Source organism: Colobus angolensis, unplaced genomic scaffold (assembly GCF_000951035.1).
Source record: "Colobus angolensis palliatus isolate OR3802 unplaced genomic scaffold, Cang.pa_1.0 Scaffold5, whole genome shotgun sequence".
Lineage (NCBI taxonomy): Eukaryota > Metazoa > Chordata > Mammalia > Primates > Cercopithecidae > Colobus > Colobus angolensis.
This window is the reverse complement of record NW_012118487.1, coordinates 34,374,014-34,393,570: the sequence shown is the minus strand read 5'-3', so window position 1 is coordinate 34,393,570 and position 19,557 is coordinate 34,374,014. Positions and strand designations below refer to the sequence as shown.

Here is a 19,557-nt window from a genome sequence, read left to right as displayed (position 1 = left end):
GCAGGAGAATGGCGTAAACCCGGGAGGCGGAGCTTGCAGTGAGCTGAGATCCGGCCACTGCACTCCAGCCCGGGTGACAGAGCGAGACTCTGTCTCAAAAAAAAAAAAAAGAACTGTGTTAGCTAAAGACAGTTGGACCTGTGGGGGTAGAAGAGGAGGGGAAGGAAAGATGTGAGACGCACAGCTCCAGTCTGAAGCGAAAGGACTCGTCCTAAGTCAGTGGTAATATTCTTTGCTGTATCCTCTTAGATATAGCAGATATGTAAGAGCGGATAGTTGGATGCTGATCAGTGTGGGGATTCTTATGGATTCATGATACTGATAAATCAAGGGTGCACAATATGCAAATGTCTGTTAACAGAAATTGTCAAAAAAAGAAAGTCTGTGAAAGACAGTTTATCAAAGGGGGCCATTCCAAATGGCTGACTGGGGACCTTTCTTTCAGGTAATTCCAGCAATGGGGAAAACTTCCTTCAGAATTATTTTCTTACCTACTGAAGAAGGAAGCATTGAAAGTTCCTTATTTATTAATACCTCTTCGTATGGAGTCCTTTCCTATCATGTGAGTAACTTTTTCCTTTTGTCATATAATTTGGTTGGTGATTTAACTGTAGGGGTGTGGGTATTTTTAAAAAGACTTGGAAATGTTGTCACCTGGTTTATGTCGTTAAAATATAAGACTGTTAGTGATGTTAAAATCATCAGCATTCACCCTTTTCTGCCTGACATGCCACAGTTGGCTGTCTTTCCTACTGACAACAGGGCTATAGCCCTACTGCGGACCTTCGGAGGATACTAGAACAAAGCAAAGCAATGCCTCACACAGTTTCCCATCATCAAATACAGAAGGCTTTCAAAACTCACGGCTCTCCCCTCACGGGCGTTCAGAAGGAGGCGCTCTAAGGACAGTCTCTAGTGGTTTTGCCTACCTTCCCTCCTTGGCTCAGAAATATTCCTGATTAGGAGACATTGATTGTGTGCTTGGAGGCTGGTTCCAAGGGGGCTCACTATTCGTATCAAAGTACCAGGAAGGGAGCTTGAAGAATCTTGTTGCTATTCTCAGAAATAGGAATCTTTACCTTAAATGGTACCTGATGTGGCATTTAACAAGGTGTGGCATCAAGTAATTTAAGTTCAGATCAGTAATTTTTGTGGTTCTTACTGCATTCCATTAAAGAGGTCCCATATCAGAGGAGTTGCCTACTTGTGAACAGATTTGCTACAGTAAGGAACATTCAGCTTAAATACAGCATTCTGTATCTGTTTGTTTGTTTGTTTATTTATTTATTTTTTGAGACAGCGTCTTACTTTGTTGCCCAGGCTGGAGTGCAGTGATGTGATCTCGGCTCACTGCAACCACCTCCCAGGCACAAGCTATTCTCCTGCCTCAGCCTCCCACCACTGCCTGGCTAATTTTTGTATTTTTAGCAGAGACGGGCTTTCACCATGTTAGCCAGGCTTGTCTCAAACTCCTGTCCTCAAATGATCCACCTGCCTGGACTTCCCAAAGTGTTGGGATTACAGGAGAGAGCCACCGTGCCCATCCAGCATTCAGCTGTGTTTTTTGTAGACAAAGATAAATATACTAATTGGATTAGTAGAGTCTTGTAGGCCATGGTTATGAATACATATTTCCTTTGGAGATGTGCTTTAGCATTATGGCAAATGTCTTTTAAAACTCTAACAAAGGAGCAATTCTCTCTCTCTTTTTCTGCAGGTATCTGGAATTGGCACTCGTAGAATCTCTACAGAAGGGTCTGCAAAGCAGCTACCAAATGCTTATTTTCTGCTTCCGAAGGTCCAGAGCATTCAGCTGTCACAAATGCAGGTCATTTTAATAGACTTACTTTGAATGCTGGTGTCCGCCAAGCTTTGTGACCCTCTCAGAATTGTTTTTTTTTTTCTTTTACTATTTTCTGCTTTTTGAAAAAATTATATAGAAATATATATGTAAAATATCACTGGATTCCATGTAACTCCTTTTGAACAACTGTGGAGTCCACAGTGTTGATATTCCATGGTTTGCTTAATCTTACTGTTGATCTTTTGAAATGTTTCCTGTTTTTCACTGTTATTACCATTAGGCCATATACCTGTTTTATAAGTTTCATTTTCCTTCTGAATCCTCTGTTTCCTTGGGGCATGTTTCATAAAGAGGAGAGATACTTTAGTTAAAGACTGTGAACCATTTTGTAGAGCTTGTTAAATCTTACCAGGTTGCTTTTCAGGGAGACAGCGCCCATGGTCACGAGTAATGACAGGCCCCTAAGGATGTCCTGTAATGGGAAAAACTATTTCTGATGTTGTGGTAGATGTATAATGATAAGTTGAAATTCTTTTAATATACATTTCATGAATCATTTTATAGGGTTGGCTACTTTTTCCCTTTGATTATCTGTATTTCCTTGTAACTGAATAATTTTATAATTGAGAAAAACTCTTGAACCCACATATTATGAAACTTACCTCTTCTTTCTGATTGGTAAATAAAGAACATTGCTTAGAGTTTGTAATCAGTACCTTTAGTACCTGGGGCTTCCATTCATTCAGCGGTTCTCTTGAGCCTCTACTTTGTGCCAGGCCTTGGTATAGAGTTTGTATCTGCATAGGGCTTACATTCCAGTTGGGGAGAAAAACCAAATTAATTTACCTCTAGGATTATATCTGGAATCTTTATCACCAAATACATAATTCTTAGGGATTTTAAATAATAATTTTATTTTTATGAAACTGAAAAACCCCTGCTTGAAGAATTTTAAGGAAGACTTCTTTTAATTTGCAAATGTATATTTGGTTTAAATCCTAAAACCAGGGGGGATGTGTTGAAAGGTTTTAAGCAGGAGACTGATACTGATGTGCTATGGCTTGCATTTTTGGAGGGCCAGATGCCTCATCAGTGGAGATCTAAGTATTGGAATAGAGACAAGTTTTCAGAGTACCTTAGTTATTGGGGGTTAATGTAAGGGTAAGTGGAATGAAGGGAGAGAGGAAACTGATTCTGCAGGCCTCCTAGAGAGCTAGAACAGCTTACCCATTGTCTCATCCCCCTGGCCTGGCAGATCCTGCGTACTTCTCATGACGCCCACTGCCCTTTACCACACTCAGGCCATCCTCATCTCTCTGTTGGCCAACTGATAGTATCTCATTAACTGCCAGGATCTACTCTGGTCCCTTCCTACCTCTTTCCCAAAAATTCAAGTTGGACCACATTAGTCCCCTGCTTGAAACCCTTCAATGCATTCCCATAGGTCTTAGAATTTAAACCAAATCCTGCTTATGGCTGTAAGGCCTGCGTGGTCTGGCTGCTGTCTATCTTCAGCCATGTTGCTCACCACCCATTCTTGGTCTCTACTTCATGGCCACAAGAGCCTTCCCCTGCTCACTTGTGCAATGCCATTTTCCCTCCTACCACAGGTCCCTTGTGTCTGCAATGTTCTCAACCTCCACCTCCAACTTTTCTCCAAATGAACCCTTATTTCATCCTTCCTTTTTCAACTTACGCTTGAGCTCTTCGGGGACTTTTGCCTCTCTCTCCATCCTAATTTCCGCTCCTATGCTTATCTACACTTCTGCTCCCATACTTGTCTCCATTAAATAATCATATACCCACATGATGTAATTGCTTCACCATTCTTTCCATCACCCATGGAATGGAGTCTGATTGGGCTTCCTGTTGTACTCCCTGCACCTCACCTGGGAAGCAGTGGTTGAGTGGAGTTTTGGCCTGAGGTAGCTCTGGGGCTGTCCTCACAAGCCAAGTTTCTGTTGCTCCCTGTGCTGTAGCCTACCTTGGCAGTGCCTTGGCCTTTATTGGTCTTTGTTTCTGCTTCAGAAGATACCAAACTCTGTTTCTTTTCTTTTTTTATTTTAAAAATGTATTTTGTAAACAATGTTGTGAAATACAATTCACATACCACAGAGTCCACCCACTTTAAGTGTACCATTCAGTGAGTTTTAGTATATCCAAAGTTGTGCAGCCATCACGATCACTGTCTAATTTTAGAACATTTTCATTGCCTCAGTCTCTTATTTTCTGTCTTTAAAGATTTATCTATTTTGAACATCTTATATAAATGAAATGTATGGTCTTTTGTGATTGGTATCTTGCCCTTAGCATGTTTTCAGTTTCATCCATGTCTTTCATTCCTTTTTTTTTTTTTTGGTTAAAAATATTTTAATTGATAAATGATTGCAGAGGATGTTTTACCCATGTGAAAACAATACGGTGGTGACCATGGAATGACATTTTTCTTTATTTTTTTTAAATTCTTTTATTATACTTTAAGTTCTAGGGTACATGTGTACAACCTGCAGGTTTGTTACATATGTATACACGTGCCGTGTTGGTGTGCTGCACCCATTAACTCGTGATTTACATTAGGTATATCTCCTAATGCTATCCCTCCCCCTGTCCCCTTCTTTCATTCCTTTTTATTGCAAATAATATACATTGTAGGACGTGCCACATTTTGCATAAGCATTCATCAATTGGTGTACATTTGTGGTGTTTCTACTCTGGCTCTTGTGAATAATGTTGCTATGAACATTCTTGTGTAAGTTTGTGTGGATGTATCCTTCATATCTTTTCTCTTGGGTGTATACTTAGGAGTGGAATCTTGTTGCGTCATATGATAATTCCATGTTTAACATTTTGAGGAGCTGTAAAACTGTTTTCTAAAGTGGTTGCATAATTTTACAATCCCATTAGCAATCTATGAGGATTCCAGTCTTCTACAACTTTGCCAACACTTGTCTTCCATTTTTGTTTATTTTTTTTTAAATAACCATCTTACTGGGCATGAAATGGTATCTCATGTGGTTTTGATTTGCATTTTTGTAATGACTAATGACACTGAGCATCTTTTCATGTGCTCAGTGGCCATTTATATGTCGTCTTTGGGGAAGTGTCTGTTCATATCCTTTGCACATTTTAAAATTGTGTTTGTCTTTTTATTGTTGAGTAGTAAATGTATTAAATTCTGGACATTGGACCTTTATCAGGTACATGGTTTGCAAATATTTTCTCCCTTTCTATAGGTTGTCTTTTCATTTTCTTGATAATGCCCTTTGAAGTACAAAAGATTTAAATTTTGATGAAGTCAAATTTTTCTGTTTTTCTTTTTTCACTTTATGATTTTAGTATTATTTCTAAAAAGGCCTAAAGTTATGAAGCTTTACTCCTATGTTTTCTCCTAAAGTTTTACGGTTTACATTTAGGTTTATGACCCATCAGACTTTAAGTGTTAGCATATGGTGTGAGGAAGGGATTCATTTTCCTTCTTTTGCATGTAGATGTCTGGTAGTTCCAGTACCAATTGTTGAAAAGACAGTTCTGTACATTGAATTGTCTTGGTATGCTTGTCGACCTCTTATCTGTGGCCCCATTCCTGGCTGTAGATTCTCTCCCTCACTTTTCATTTATCCTAGGATCTGTGAGTTTAGTTAAGTCACTTTCTAAGGCTACCCCTTTTGCCCATAGTTCTCCCCCATCAGTCAAAAATAGTTATTGGAACATTATTTCTTAAGTGTTCCAGTAAATGATAGGGCCATGAACACAACACAGTGTCCCTATTCTTGTGGTGTTGTGGTATAAAATACTTCAGAGTTTGTAGATGAATTTAATTTTTTTGGCTGGTCTTTTGTTAGAAACCAGTATTAAAAAATCTGAATATCAGAAAAAATTCTCTTAAAAGGCAGTTATTTTAATTTCTTTCATTTTTGCTGTGATTTAGGAAAATGAATTTTAAAGTTAATTTTTTTTTTTGAGACAGAGTCTTGCTCTATTGCCTAGGCTGGAGTGCAGTGGCGCCATCTCAGCTCTCTGCAGCCTCCACCTCTGGGTTCAGGCGATTCTCCTGCCTCAGCCTCCCGAGTAGCTGGGACTACAGGTGCGCACCACCAAGCCCAGCTAATTTTTGTGTTTTTAATAGAGACAAGGTTTCACCATGTTGACTAGGCTGGTATCAAACTCCCACCTCGGCCTCCTAAAGTGCTGGAATTATAGGCATGAGTCACCACACCCAGCCTAAAGTATGTTTTAAGGCTTACTATACCTAAAAACAAAAACTTAAAAAAATTTAAACCTAAGAAATAATTCTGGCATTCCTCTAGAAGAAAAAAATCCTGACTGGAGTATTTCTGCATGTAAACTGCATACATTATGTGAGGTCTTTGTTGTATTTTAAGTGGCCGTAAAGTTGTCAACTGTTCTTAGAAAGGAGTGTCTTTATTTTGATATTCTACCGGTTTTACGTTTTTTACTTTCTGCTTTTAGTCGAGAGCCCATTGTCCAGGGTTGGGGGGTTAGTGGATTCAGAAGGTCGGACTCCCTCAAAAAGTATAAGAGGGTGTGGAAGGTACCAAAGGCGTAATTGCCTCTTCTCCAGTATAGAGCTAGAAAGTATATCTGATAGAAAGCTAAGCAAGAAGGTTTAGACATAAATATGTCATCAGCTTTTCTTTAACTTGTTCCCTTAGTGCCATGTGAAGAGAAAATAACTGTTTGGTTTAGGAATAAAATTTGAAATTGAGAGAAGAAACACAGTTGTTTTATGTATATCAATTGAATCATTATGAAAAAGAAAACTGAGACTAAGATGATAATAGTAATTTAAAAGTATTTTCACTGAAACAATAGGGCCATATAATTTTTAGATTTTTATATGTGAATGGGTAAAAAGTACAGGCTGATTATATGTTTGGGTCTGCCTTACTTACATATGGGTCTAAATATGAATTTTAGTATAATTCATTGAATATTTAAAAAGTTATCTGGCTTCAGCATAGGTAGCGGATAGAAAGGCATGTACCCAAGGATCCCTGAACATAAATAGTCTGGAAGGTGAAGGTTCCAAAATTTGCAGGTGCTGCTGGACTCGTCCATCTGTGAAATGCTAATCAGAGAAGGAAAAATGCAGGAATATTTTATAAAACTGTGGAGCATGGATCGTAAAATGGGAGAAGTGCTTGATGTAGTATGTTGAGGACACATATTTCAAATGGCATTTAAAAGATCATTATGAGTTGTCTGTTGCAAAACTTGAAATTTGGGTTGCCAGAATAATCTCAGAAGGTAACAGATGTTTTGCTCCTGCAAATTTAGCAAAATTCAATCATGAGAAGGGAAAGCAGTGAGAAAACGGGGTGTGTACCTTTTTTTTTTTTTTTGAGACAGGGTCTCGCTCTGTCACCCAGGCTGGAGTGCAGTGGTACTATCTCAGTTCACAACTTCAGCCTCCTGGGCTCAAGCCATCCTACTGCCTCAACCTCCTGGGTAGGTGAGATCACAGGCACACGCCACCAAGCCTGGCTAATTTTTGTATTTTTTGTAGAGACAGGATTTTGCCGTGTTTCCCTGCCTGGTCTCAAACTCTTGGACTCATTGATCCACCCACCTTGGCTTTTCAAAGTGCTGGGATTACAGGTGCAAACCACCACGCCTGGCCTGGATGTGCGATTTTGTGTGCAGCGTTGTGATGTACGTGAACCACGTGCAGTATTTCTCCTCACATTTATTACAACACTGCACACATAAGTATGCATTCAGTTTTTCTCATTGCTTCCAATTCATATGCTGAGTTGAATCCTCAGTGCAATCGTATTAAGAGGTGGGGCCCTTGCGAGGTGACCAGGTCATGAGGAAGGAGCCTTCATGAATAGGATTGGTGCCTTTAATAAAAGAGGCCCGGCCAGGTGCGGTGGCTCACCTGTAATCCCATCACTTTGGGAGGCCGAGGCAGGCAGATCACCTGAGGTCAGGAGTTCAAGACCAGCTGGCCAACATGCTGAAACCCTGTCTCTACTAAAAATACAAAAATTAGCCGGGTGTGGTGATGCGTGCCTGTAATCCTAGCTATTGGGGAGGGTGAGGCAGGAGAATCACTTGAACCCAGAAGGTGGAGGTCGCAGTGAGCCGAGATCGCGCCATTGCACTCCAGCCTGGGAGACAAGAGCAAAACTCCATCTCAGAAAGAAAAAAAAAAAAAAAAAAAGAGGCCCGAGGGAGCTTGTTTGTCCCTTCTACCGTTTGAGGACATGGATGGCACATAGCAGGTGCCATCTAGGAGGAACCAGCCCTCACTAGAATCTCTTGGTACCTTGATCCTGGACTTCGCAGAACTGTGAGCAATAAATTTCTGTTGTTTATAAACTACCTAGTGTGAGGCTTTTTTTTATGGTTGACCATCTGGACCAAGATAGTAGGAAAACATGGAGTTAAGATTGCTTTTATAAACCTTTTCATTTGGTCCTTCTTTTTTATTGTTTTGACCTTCACGCAGAGAGAATTCCTACCGTTGAAAGTCACTGTTGTGGTGGGTCTGAATGACAGTCTGAGGCTCTCCTGCTTTTGTTGCATTCTTCTTGTTATTTGTCACTTGGGTTTTCTTCCAGTCATTCTCTCTCTGCTCCAATTCACATGTCAGTCTGCTGCTGGTGATGTCGTCTTACACAAAACTGGTTGTTATTTCCCTGGCCACCAGATTAGCTGAGCCCTCTGTTGTTTACAGGATAAAGTCCAAGCTCCTTTGCTTAGCATACAAGGTCCTTGATAACCTGGGACCAGCTTCTCCCTCCAGGCTTAGAGCTTCTACCCCTCTTTTTTTAACTCTGGCCTCACACACCTCTCATCATTCCCAGAACATGCCATCCCTTTTCCACAAGCTCTCTTAGCCTCATAAGCTTTTATCTCATTCTAATTATTCTCCTAATTCCATCCTTCAAAACCCAGTTCAGCTATCGCCTCTCTGGCACCTCTCCAGGTTCCCAGGCAGCCTGTGCTCGAGGTCTGCATGCCCCTTGGTCCACGCCCTGTCTTAATGCTTAGAGAGTCTCGGGTGTCTCTCTCTTCTGCTCTTCCATGAGGCTCTGCAGGAGGGACAGGGCCTGCTTTTTCATTATTATAATCTCCATCAGTTTTGTGTTTAGTACGTTGAGGACTCCCAGAGTTTTTAATAGATAAATGAGTCAATGGGCATCTGAGTTGAGATCCCCAAATAGCATATCTACTACTCATAACATCTAAGATTTGTATACCTTCACCTTTTCACCACATCAACCAGTTTGACCTTCAGCAGATTTACTACCGGGGCAGGTGGTATTATTCTTATTTTAGAAATTATAGAATGGACTTAGAGTTTAAGTTACTTGGTGAAGGTTAAGAGTAGAGCCAGCGAATAATTATTAACTTTTTGTAATTTTTGTAATAAGGGCACATTTTGGTCCTTGGCAATGCCAGCTCAGTGTGCTTTGAATTTTCCCCCAATTTAGTAAATGCTGTATTGATTTTCATATCTATTGCTTTAGTAATCCATGGTCCAGAAAAGATCAATGCAAATGCAGTGCTCTCTGAAGCATTTTTATTATGGCAAAAAAGAAGACACAACTTAAAGGCCCAACAGTAGAAAAAGGATTTGATAAATTTAAGTGTATCAACATAGTGTAGAATATTAAGCAGTTCTTCGAATTATGATTATGATACCTATTTGGGAATGTGTGGCAAGTATGAAAATTAGACTATGATTGTAACTAAATATATAGCGGAGGTATAACATGTAAATACAGATGTGTTTGGCTCATGAGAAGGCAAGAAATTTTATTATTTAAATGTTTTCTTCAGTAATGTATTGGATTCAAGCCATTGAGATTTGGGGAGTGTTTCAGTGACTTATTTGGGCAAAATAGAATATTTGAAATTGGCATTGTCTCAGAATCTGGCATTTAGGATCATTAGCCATATAATTTGTCTGAAAGACTGAAAAGAACTTAAATTATTATTATTGGAATCATTGTAAATAACGTGGAACATTTTTTTTTTTTTTGAGACAGAGTCTCGCTCTGTCGCCCAGGCTAGAGTGCAGTGGCGTGATCTAGGCTCACTGCAAGCTCCACCTCCTGGGTTCGCGCCATTCTCCTGCCTCAGCCTCCTGAATAGCTGAGACTACAGTTGCCTGCCACCACGCCTGGCTAAGTTTTGTATTTTTAGTAGAGATAGGGTTTCACTGTGTTAGCCAGGATGGTGTTGATCTCCTGACCTCGTGGTCCACCCGCCTCAGCCTCCCAAAGTGCTGGGATTACAGGCATGAGCCACCGTGCCCGGCCGAAACTTGGTTTTAAAGTTAGAGGAAAACCCTGACACACAGTTCTGTCAAGTAAAGGTAGTTTTGTTGTTGTTGTTGTTGTGTGTGTGTGTGTGTGTGTGTGTCTCAACATAATATCAAATTATTGAATTGTCGACAAGATTATCTCTTAAGGATATTCTGGGATTATCGAAAACTATAATGTGATTATAAGAAAACAGGGGAAGCCCAAAGAAATGAAACATTAGAAATAAACCTTAAGACCACAGTCATACTTGGCAACAATCATCGTAATTAATAGTTGGTTGTCTCTTTGCAATATTTTTTCTAAGTGTATGTGTGGATGAGGGATTTTCTCCCCCACCATGGCAACATGTTGCTGGATTGTGTACAGGAGAGATTATCTCTGGATATTCTGTGTGATATCTAATACATTTCAGACCAGGAGTTCCTAGCCTTTTAAAACTGACACAACCTTTGCTTTCAGTGTGTGGTGTCAAACCCTCATGCCCGCCTGCCAGGGAGGGACAGGTGCTGGGCAAAGGTTGCGGTCCCAGGCCGCCTGCAGTGTGGCGCCTGCTAGATTTGGCATGGGGGAGGGTGCCCCAAATTGTTACCTGCTGCTTGCCTTCTAAGGTGCTGATCCCTGTCAATTAACGTGGCAATCTAGAAGGGAAGCTGTAAAATCAAGGTAAGGAGGAGAACGTGGAAAGCCTTTCAATCACAGTTTGATGAAGAAATGGAAAGGGGCACATTTCTCAGTAACAAGTTACAAAATGCCTGATCTAGGATTTGAAGATGGAAAAAGAACAGAGAAAGGTTAAGGATCTTTAAAGCTGTCCCATTTTCCTGATAGTCTTACATACTTAGTTAAATGGAATAAACAGTATTGTGATAGCTGAAAATTCCTACGAATACTTGTATAACCATAATATATTTAGTAACTTTTTTTTGTTGTAGTTTTAGCAGTGCACCAAGATGTAACCGTTTTTTGTTGTTTGAGACAACACCTGGAGTTTTTTTGTTCTATCTCCAAGAGGATTAAGGAGCACGGCACGAAGATGAGGTTAGAGCGAAAGTTTAGTAAGTGAAAGAAGAAAGCTAGATTTTTTTTCCCCCAGGCTGTAGTTTTGTTTTTTGTTTTGAGACACACTTTTGCTCTTGTCACCCAGGCTGGAGTGCAGTGGCACTATCTCAGCTCACTGCAACCTCTGCCTCCCGGGTTCAAATGATTCTCCTGCCTCAGCCTCCCTAGTAGCTGGGATTACAGGCACGTGCCACCACACCCAGCTAATTTTTGTATTTTTAGTAGAGATAGGGTTTCACCATATTGGCCTGGCTGGTCTTGAACTCCTGACCTCAGGAGTGCTGGGCCTCCTGGGCCTCCCAAAGTGCTGGGATTACAGGTGTGAGCCACCGTGCCCGGTCCCCAGGCTGCTTTTTATGTGGGAATAAGGCACTAACCCTTGAACTAGGGGCTCTCTGGAAACCCTTCCCTTGCTATCTACCTAAGGCAAGCTAGCACTCCTTTCAGTTTATTTGAGTGATTAAAGTTGTTTGATCTTTTTTACATAAAATGATAGGCTGTCAATCTCTGGAAAATGATTATTATATGTTAAGGGGAAATTAAGTGATGTTATACATTTACTTATCTACCTACTTCTGAATATAGCTTTTTTTTTTTTTTAAGGAATTGCTTAAACTTCTAAAAATTTTCTTAAGTTTCAAGTGAGAATGCTTTGTGGAATGGGAACTTGGGAAGGGGAGAGGTAGAAGAGAGTTAGTGACTGGAAGAAAGGAGGGGCGCGTTGCGAAGACTCTAGAAAGAATACCAAGATGTGTGAGTGGGGGTGCTCTCCCTCCCCTCACTTTTGTTTCAGACTCAGTAGAGTCTCTTCACTCTCCATCTTCCTCTAGTTTGCTGCTTTAAAATCTCTGCTTTCTTGGCTACTGTGAGGACACAGTTTCCTGGTCCCTCTTTTAACTCAGTGTTTACCTTGTCTCTTTTTATTTTTTTGCCTCCCAGGAGAATTGACTAGTTCCTTACTGAAAGCCCTAAGAGATCCCTGTTGTAGCAGCTATAATACTCGAAAGGTTTTGTTTTATGGATTTTTCTGTACTAGATTTAACCCCTTAAGAGCAAGAGTTACGCCTTAATCTTTGTTTTCCTGTTACCTAGCATAGAGTCTGGCAATATAACGTGGTAAATAAATGATTGACATTAGATAAATGAATCTTAAAATGGAAAACATTATAATAAGCTATTTTTGAAGATATGACACACAGACCTTCCTTTGACTTCTTTCATTTATTCTATTAGAGTATTTCAGAAACTTTTGTTAGAAGACTTAGAGACACCTAACAACACCTCTCTTCCTCACCAAGTTCTGAATCATTGGATATTTAAGAATCCGGAGTTAGAGAACTAAAACCAGCTTCGTATTACTGATAAGACATATTCTCCTGTATTAGCTAGGGTAAGAGAGCCAGGAGTTACTGACTCCGTCTCCCCTAGGATAGACTTTGGGGTGGCCCACTGGAGGGGAAGTTTGGGTCTGAAGGACAATGCTTCCCAAAGTGTAGAGAGGAGGAGGAAAGAACCAGCTCCTCCAAGAGCCTCTGCTGTTGCCCACCAATTAGGTAATTCCTCGACCTCCAAGGGGAGAGGAAGGCTTGGGATAAAAGGACAGGAGTGTTTAGATGAAGAATAAGCCTTTCATTGTGACATCCTTGGTTTCTGTGCTCTTGACCCTTTGGAATTACCTGTTAAACCCGAGATCAGCTGACTTCCAGCCCTGTGCTTTCACCTTCTCGGGCCTGTTCCTCCTCCCTTGAGAGCCAGCCCCTCCCCTGATTTCTTTGTTGACGCACCTCGAACTGCTGGGGTCTGCTGTTGAGTTTGCCCTTAGAAACTTTGAGATGGATTAGATAAATTCACTTAATAAACTGCCCCCAAGGCCACACTGTAACCAGGGTTGAAAGTTCACATCTTCCTGTCTTTCCCCATCCCAAATTCTTTTCAACTGCAGTATCCAGTACAGTTTATCAGAGCTTTTGTGATGAGATTAAATAACAGTGTTAAAATATGGCATTAGAAAATACCAGCCATATAAAATGCCTGTCATAGAGATGCATAGTGGGAGTGAATAAGAGGGTAAATTCCAAACCAGATCATCTGGCTAAAAATCTTCGTTCTGAGTGACTTAGCCAAGTTACCTGATCTCCCTGTATCTCAGTTTATCTGTAAAATATGTAATAATAGCCCTTTCGGATAGGGTTGGTATAGCTATTGAATCAATTAATTTATGTAAAGAGCTTGGAACTAGTCTCTGGCACATAGCTAAAATGCCTTAATCACTTAACTTTTTAAAAAGAAGCTTCTGAATATAAGCCCTCTCCTAGTGTGAAGCTCTGAGAGAACTTTAAAATTCAGAGTTTCAGACCCCCGGCAAGACATGAAAGTTCAAGGCTATGGTAATGTATTAAATTATCTTGGCCTGTGAGTTAACATTCAAAGAATTTGAAGTCCTCCTCAATTTCTTGTTTTTATTTTATTTGTTTTTATTTTAATCAGAGAAGTTCTCCATGCCTGTGTGCAGCTGGGGAACTTTTAGCAGCTACAGCCTGGATTTGTTCTTTTGCTAGAACGTGCATGGTTTCCCCAGGGTTTCAGAATTTATAGTGGTTCCATAGTAATTGAGCCTCACTTGAATCTACAGTCTTACTGAAACACACAAGAATAACAGATTATTAACCTCACATCCAAAAAATTTGGAAAACGTGTCCCCGCCCACCCCTCAGCCCTCCAAGCACTAATTTTAAGCAGAATTGTCCCCAGTACTTCATATTTGCCAAAGAGAGGGAAGGAAGTTGGAGAGAGCCTCACCTTGGTTTCCCCTTGAATTCATGCTGGTTGTCGAGTCTCAGACCTTTGCACTTAATGCTTGGCAGGGAGAGATCACCATTAGTCAGGAGGCTAATCTGGGTACTTTGGGGGTTAGAGAGGAGCCACCTGTGCCTACCACCGCCCTGTTCAGGAAGGGGCACCTGAGACACTGTGGCCTTCCCTCAGAGTTTATAAATTTGCCTGGCGGTAGCCCAGATGCTCGGCCTGCCTGCCTTCTGTTTTCCATGTGTGGATTTCTGTTTCTTCCTTGGGCCCTTGTTTCTGGCATTTCCCGGCACTTTTGTGCTAGTGGTACGGAAGCTGTGTCAGGAGCAGAGCGGCTGCAGAGTCTGTGGGCAGTGACGTTGAGATCTGTGCACAGGGTGGTTTCCATTGCCTCTCACTGTGGACTTGCGGGGCCTTCTGAAACCTGCTTTTTAAGGAAGCTTGTTTCCTTTTTGTCCACTTATTTCAACTGGAGTGGTGTTCTCAGCAGATGCCCTGAGGTGAGCGGTTGTTGACACTTTGGAAGTGTGAGTCCATCAGGGCCTAGTGGGGATAGTTCCTTCTTTTTCTGTGTTAGTTGGCTGTGCCCCCAGGACTTGCTTGTCCTCCACTGTTCAGTTTAACCAGCTTTTTGTGTTGGTCTCGTCTTTCTCAATTAATGCATTCCTTTAATTTTTTAAAAAACTTTTTGGTCTAGATATTTATTTTCCTTTTAGATATTTCTCTAGATGTTTTTTGGTGTGTTCTCCCAAAGCAAAAGAGATAAAATCAAGTTCTGGGTCTACTAAAAACATCTATGGTTCAAACAAATCTTTTTTCTGTTTATTGCATTGCATAATCTTACATAAGAGATACTCTCCGGTCAGCTCAGTATCCCAGTCAGGCCCAGGCTCGGTTTATCTTGTCCTGCCTGGTTCCCCTTTAATGGTTTCCTCTTTGCTGTTCCTTCTCTTGATTGAATCCTAAATGCCATAAACTTCTCAAGCATATTACCTCAGGGCACAAGCAGTAATTGTATCTCCATTGAAAAATGCACTGAGCATTCCACACTCACCTTCCTGGTTTCCTCTCACCTGTCCAGGTTTGTGTAAGACTTGGTGTAGCCGCCTCAGTCTTTGATGGTAGAGCTCCTTAATTGTTTACTATGGGGAATTTAAGTGTATTTCTTCACAGTTCCTAGAACTCAATCGTGGTTTCTTAATTATTTTTACTTTTGTTTTAAGACGGGGTCTTGCTCTGTCATTTAAGCTAGAGTGCAGTGGTGCAGTCACGGTTCATTACAACCTTGACCTCCCGGGCTCACGTGATCCTCGCTCCTCAGCCTCCTGAGTTGCTGGGACTACAGACATGTACCACCACTCCCAGCTAAGTTTTATATTTTTTTGTGGAGACGGGGTTTCACCATGTTGCCCAGTCTGGTTTCAAACTCCTGAACTCAAGTGATCCACCTGCCTCCGTCTCCCAAAGTGCTAGGATGACAGGTGAGAGCTTCCGTGCCTGGCCTGTTTTTTGAGTCTGCTGAGATCTTGCCTGTTTTCCTTTATTAGATTGTTTTAAAAGCTCCATTTAGCACAGAGATACATTTCATTTTGAATACCTGCACAATGAGATCTCAAAGTATCTCCACTTCTCTCTTTATGTCTGTTTAACCTGGCTTTCAAGATTTTGTTTTCTTTTTTCCTTTTTAGTTGGCATGTAATAATTATACTTATGTATGGGATAAAGAGTGCTATTTTGATATTGTATACAGTGTGTAACAATCCACTCAGGGTAATCAGCATATTATCACCTCAGACATTTATCATTTTATTGTGTCGTGAACATTCAAAATCCTCCCTTCTAGCTTTATTATAGTCAACTGCAGTCACCCTGTAGTGCTGTAGAACACCAGAACTCATTCTGTCTGTTTAGCTATACCTTTGTATTGGCTACCCAGCAAGGTTTGGTTATTTCTTTTTTTTTTTGAGACGGAGTTTCACTCTTGTTGCCTAGGCTGGAATGCAGTGGCGCGATTTCGGCTCACTGCAACCTCTGCCTCCCGGGTTCAAGTGATTCCCCTGTCTCAGCCTCCTAAGTAGCTGGGATTATAGGTGACCGCGACCACGCCCGGCTAATTTTTGTATTTTTAGTAGAGACGGGGTTTCACCATGTTGGTCAGGCTGGTCTCGAACTCCTGACCTCATGACCCGCCCACCTCAGCCTCCCAAAGTGCTGGGATTACAGGCGTGAGCCACCGCGCCTGGCCCAGTTTGATTATTTCAAACTATTTCAGCTGTGTCTAGTTCTTGCCTTCCCCTTTCCCTATGTATATATGGAGTAAAATATACTTAACACAAAATTTACCATTTTCACCATTTATATGTGTACAGTTCACTGGCAGTAAGTACATTCACAGTGTTGTACAGTCATCACCACTATCTGTCTCCAGGACTCTTTCAACACCTCAAGGGGAAACTCCATACCCATTAAACACCTTCCCTCAGCCACCACTATTCTGCCTGGCAACGACTATTCTACTTTCTGTCTCCATGAATTGGACTATTCTAGGTCCCTCGTGGAAGTGGGATTATACAGTATTTGTCGCTTTATGTTTGGTTTATTTCACTTAGCATAATATCTTCAAGGTTCACCCATGTTATATAGCATGTATCAGAATTTTATTCCTTTTTAAGGCTGAATAATATTCTGTTCCACGTATATATCATGTTTTGTTTATCCACCTTGGGGCGTTTATGAGTAGTCTTGCTATGAACAAGTATCTGTTTGAGTCCCTGCTATCACTTTTGAATGTATACCTAGAAATAGAATTGGTAATTCTGTTCAAGTTTTTTGAGGAACCACCGCAGCATCCTTTCTTTTATAGCCTAATTCTCTCCACAGCAATGCCTACTTAAGTATAAGCTGTGCCCATGCTACTCAAGGTCAAGCGACAGCAGCCTGCATCACAAAGCTTAAACTTTTGCCGAGCCTGGATCTTGTTTCAGGGCCTGGGCCAGACATGCAGGGCCTATTTGTCATTTGTTTGAGGCCCAGCATCATCCAATTGTATAAAAATAGTTACTTGCCTTAGGACAGAGCCAACATATGCTGCCTGACCTATCAAGGTGAAAATCCCACATGGCTCTACTGACACTGCCAGCCCAGGTCGTAATAGTTAAAAGCTAGTTATCCAGGTGTAAAAACCAAGGTGTTGCTCAACACAGATGACTTCCGCTTGGCCAAACCAAAAGTTTAGATAGTACAGGGGTTATCTTATTCTCCCAGTTGCTTTTTGTCTCTTTCAGGATTTCTGGCACACTTCAAGGGGTGGGAGGTAGTGTCCAGTAAATGATACTTCCTTTTTTCTTGGGTTCTGAACCAATCGTGAAATAAAAAGAATCTGAAGTGTTTTAGGGGAAAAAAAAAATCTCTTGGAAACCAAAGGAGTGGTAAAGAGTTTTCTTCTAAAAGCTTTGATGTGGGAAAAATGCTTCCCCCAAGCACCTAAATTGTTTGTTGTGGAATTTTATTAAATAAATGCATTAATTGTGAATGAGCACATCAATATAATCTCCCCTTTGAGGCCTACTGTGTACCCAGTGGTTTGCATATGTATCTCATTTAGCACCCATAATACTGCTGTGAATTCAATAACTTGATTTTATAGAAGAGGAAACTGAGTCTTAGAGTGGTTGGGGAATGTCCCCAGGCTTTCATGGCTGGGGTTTGATCTCAAATGGGTGTTGGCTAAGGCACTTGGCCACACTTTCTTTTCTAAAATGATGTGGATAAGGAAAAATACTACTGATCTGTAGTAGCTTCTTTTTTCCTAAAGGCAAACTAATTTCAGCCACTTCCTAGGTTTTTGCAAATGTTTGCATGAGTGGGTCTGGCAGTATAGTTAGATTTTGTTTTAGTAGTTAATATCTGAGGAGTGAAAGGGTAGTGGTGGTGGTGGGGGTTGAAACACAATTGCTATTTAATATCAGGGAAAAATAGCTGTACAGTACTTACTAATAGCTGAGCCTGCTGTTATGCAGGAAACACTAAATTAGGAGTTTGGTTATAGAATCTGAGTGTTATGTGGAAGGCACCCAAGATAGCTCTCGTTTTATACAAGATCATTTGCCATGTACATAATACTGTGTGTGGGGGCCACCTGCTGGAACAGTCAGATGGCTTATACAGAATCAGTGTTCCAGATGCGTATGTTGGCATAAGAGATTTTCTTTTTCTTTTTTTTTTTGAGATGGACTCTGTTGCCCAGGCTGGAATGCAATGGTGCAATTGTAGATCACTGCAACCTCTGCCTCTCGGGTTCAAGCAGTTCTCCAGCTTCAGCCTCCCGAGAAGCTGAGATTACAGGAGTGTGCCACCATACCCGGCAAATTTTTGTATTTTTACTAGAGACAGGGTTTCACCATGTTGGACAGGCTGGTCTCAAATTCCTGACCCCGAGTGATCCACCCTCCTTGGCCTCCCAAAGTGAGATTACGGGTGTGAGCTGCTGCACCTGGCCGAGATTTACTTTTATAATGACCTCTAATATTTGGCATTCAAAATTGTGAAAGGGGAGAAAGATGTCTGAGAAAAATAGAATCTAAGATTGGGACTTGTCTAAGTAATTCTTTCAGATTTCATAAGTTATAGTCCTTAAATAAAAAGGTTTCATGTGGTTATTACCAGGAACCTCATCCAGCCTCTTGTTCATTCTGTCTGGATTAATGTAGATTCTCAAATATATTAGGCTGTGCTTTACTCTTGGTGATAAGTCATCAAAATGACTTAATACTTAAAGTCTGTTATTTCCTTTCCTGTTTAATTGCACACAGTCCCCCCCAAATCACACCCTTCTTATGGCCCAGGACACTGACAATTCCTCAGCCAGTGAAGGGAGATGATTGCTTTCTCTCTAGTATCCAGTTCCCTAAATTCATACTTCTTCACCACAAAACTGTGGAAATACGTGTCATACAAAAGGAGTTTTAACATTTCTATTTTCTTGACCTTTGCATTTTATCTTGTTATGGTTTTCTAATATATATCCCTGTGTTGATGGATTTTTAGGCCTTTAGGTGCCTAGAGAAATAGATTTGGTCTATTTTGATTCGTTAAGTAAGTACTGACTGCAATTTAAAACCTGCTATTTTTTTTTCTGTTTTTTTACTAACTAGCCCCAAGATCTTTGATAAGTCTCTTAACCCCTCCAAGCCACAATTTCCACCATCTTCTAAAAGGAAATAATACTTTATATGAAGTAATATGAAATATATAAACTATATTAGTATTTTCAATGAAGACTACTGAAGAGAAAGTTGTTTATAGAGTTACTTTTTCCTTTTTCTATAAAATGTCTGATCCGATTTGTTAAAGGAGTATAGGAGGTTTCAAAACTAGAAAATTAGGTTTTTGTTTGTTTTTCCTGTCTAATCAGCCCAGGCTCACTCTGGATGGGGTCGTGGCCTGTTGTCACACAGTGTGCTCATTTGGGGACCGTGGGGGAACTTGTAACCCTAGTGTGTGGTTGCTCCCTGGCTAATATTTTAGTTAGAGTTTCTTTTTTATCAAGATAACATTGCTATTGTTTTTTTCTTTTTTTTTCTTTTTTTT

The 19,557-nt window shown here is 40.7% G+C and overlaps 1 protein-coding gene across 1 annotated transcript in view; it reads left to right on the top strand.

Moving 5' to 3' along the window:
* KIAA0922 (KIAA0922 ortholog) overlaps positions 1–19,557 on the top strand; it is a 170,202-nt gene that overhangs the window by 89,072 nt on the left and 61,573 nt on the right. The window contains exons 5-6 of the mRNA XM_011959776.1: positions 446–562; positions 1,718–1,828. Coding sequence (XP_011815166.1) covers positions 458–562; positions 1,718–1,828 — 216 coding nt within the window. The 5' untranslated portion in view covers positions 446–457. The remainder of the gene's footprint in view (positions 1–445; positions 563–1,717; positions 1,829–19,557) is intronic.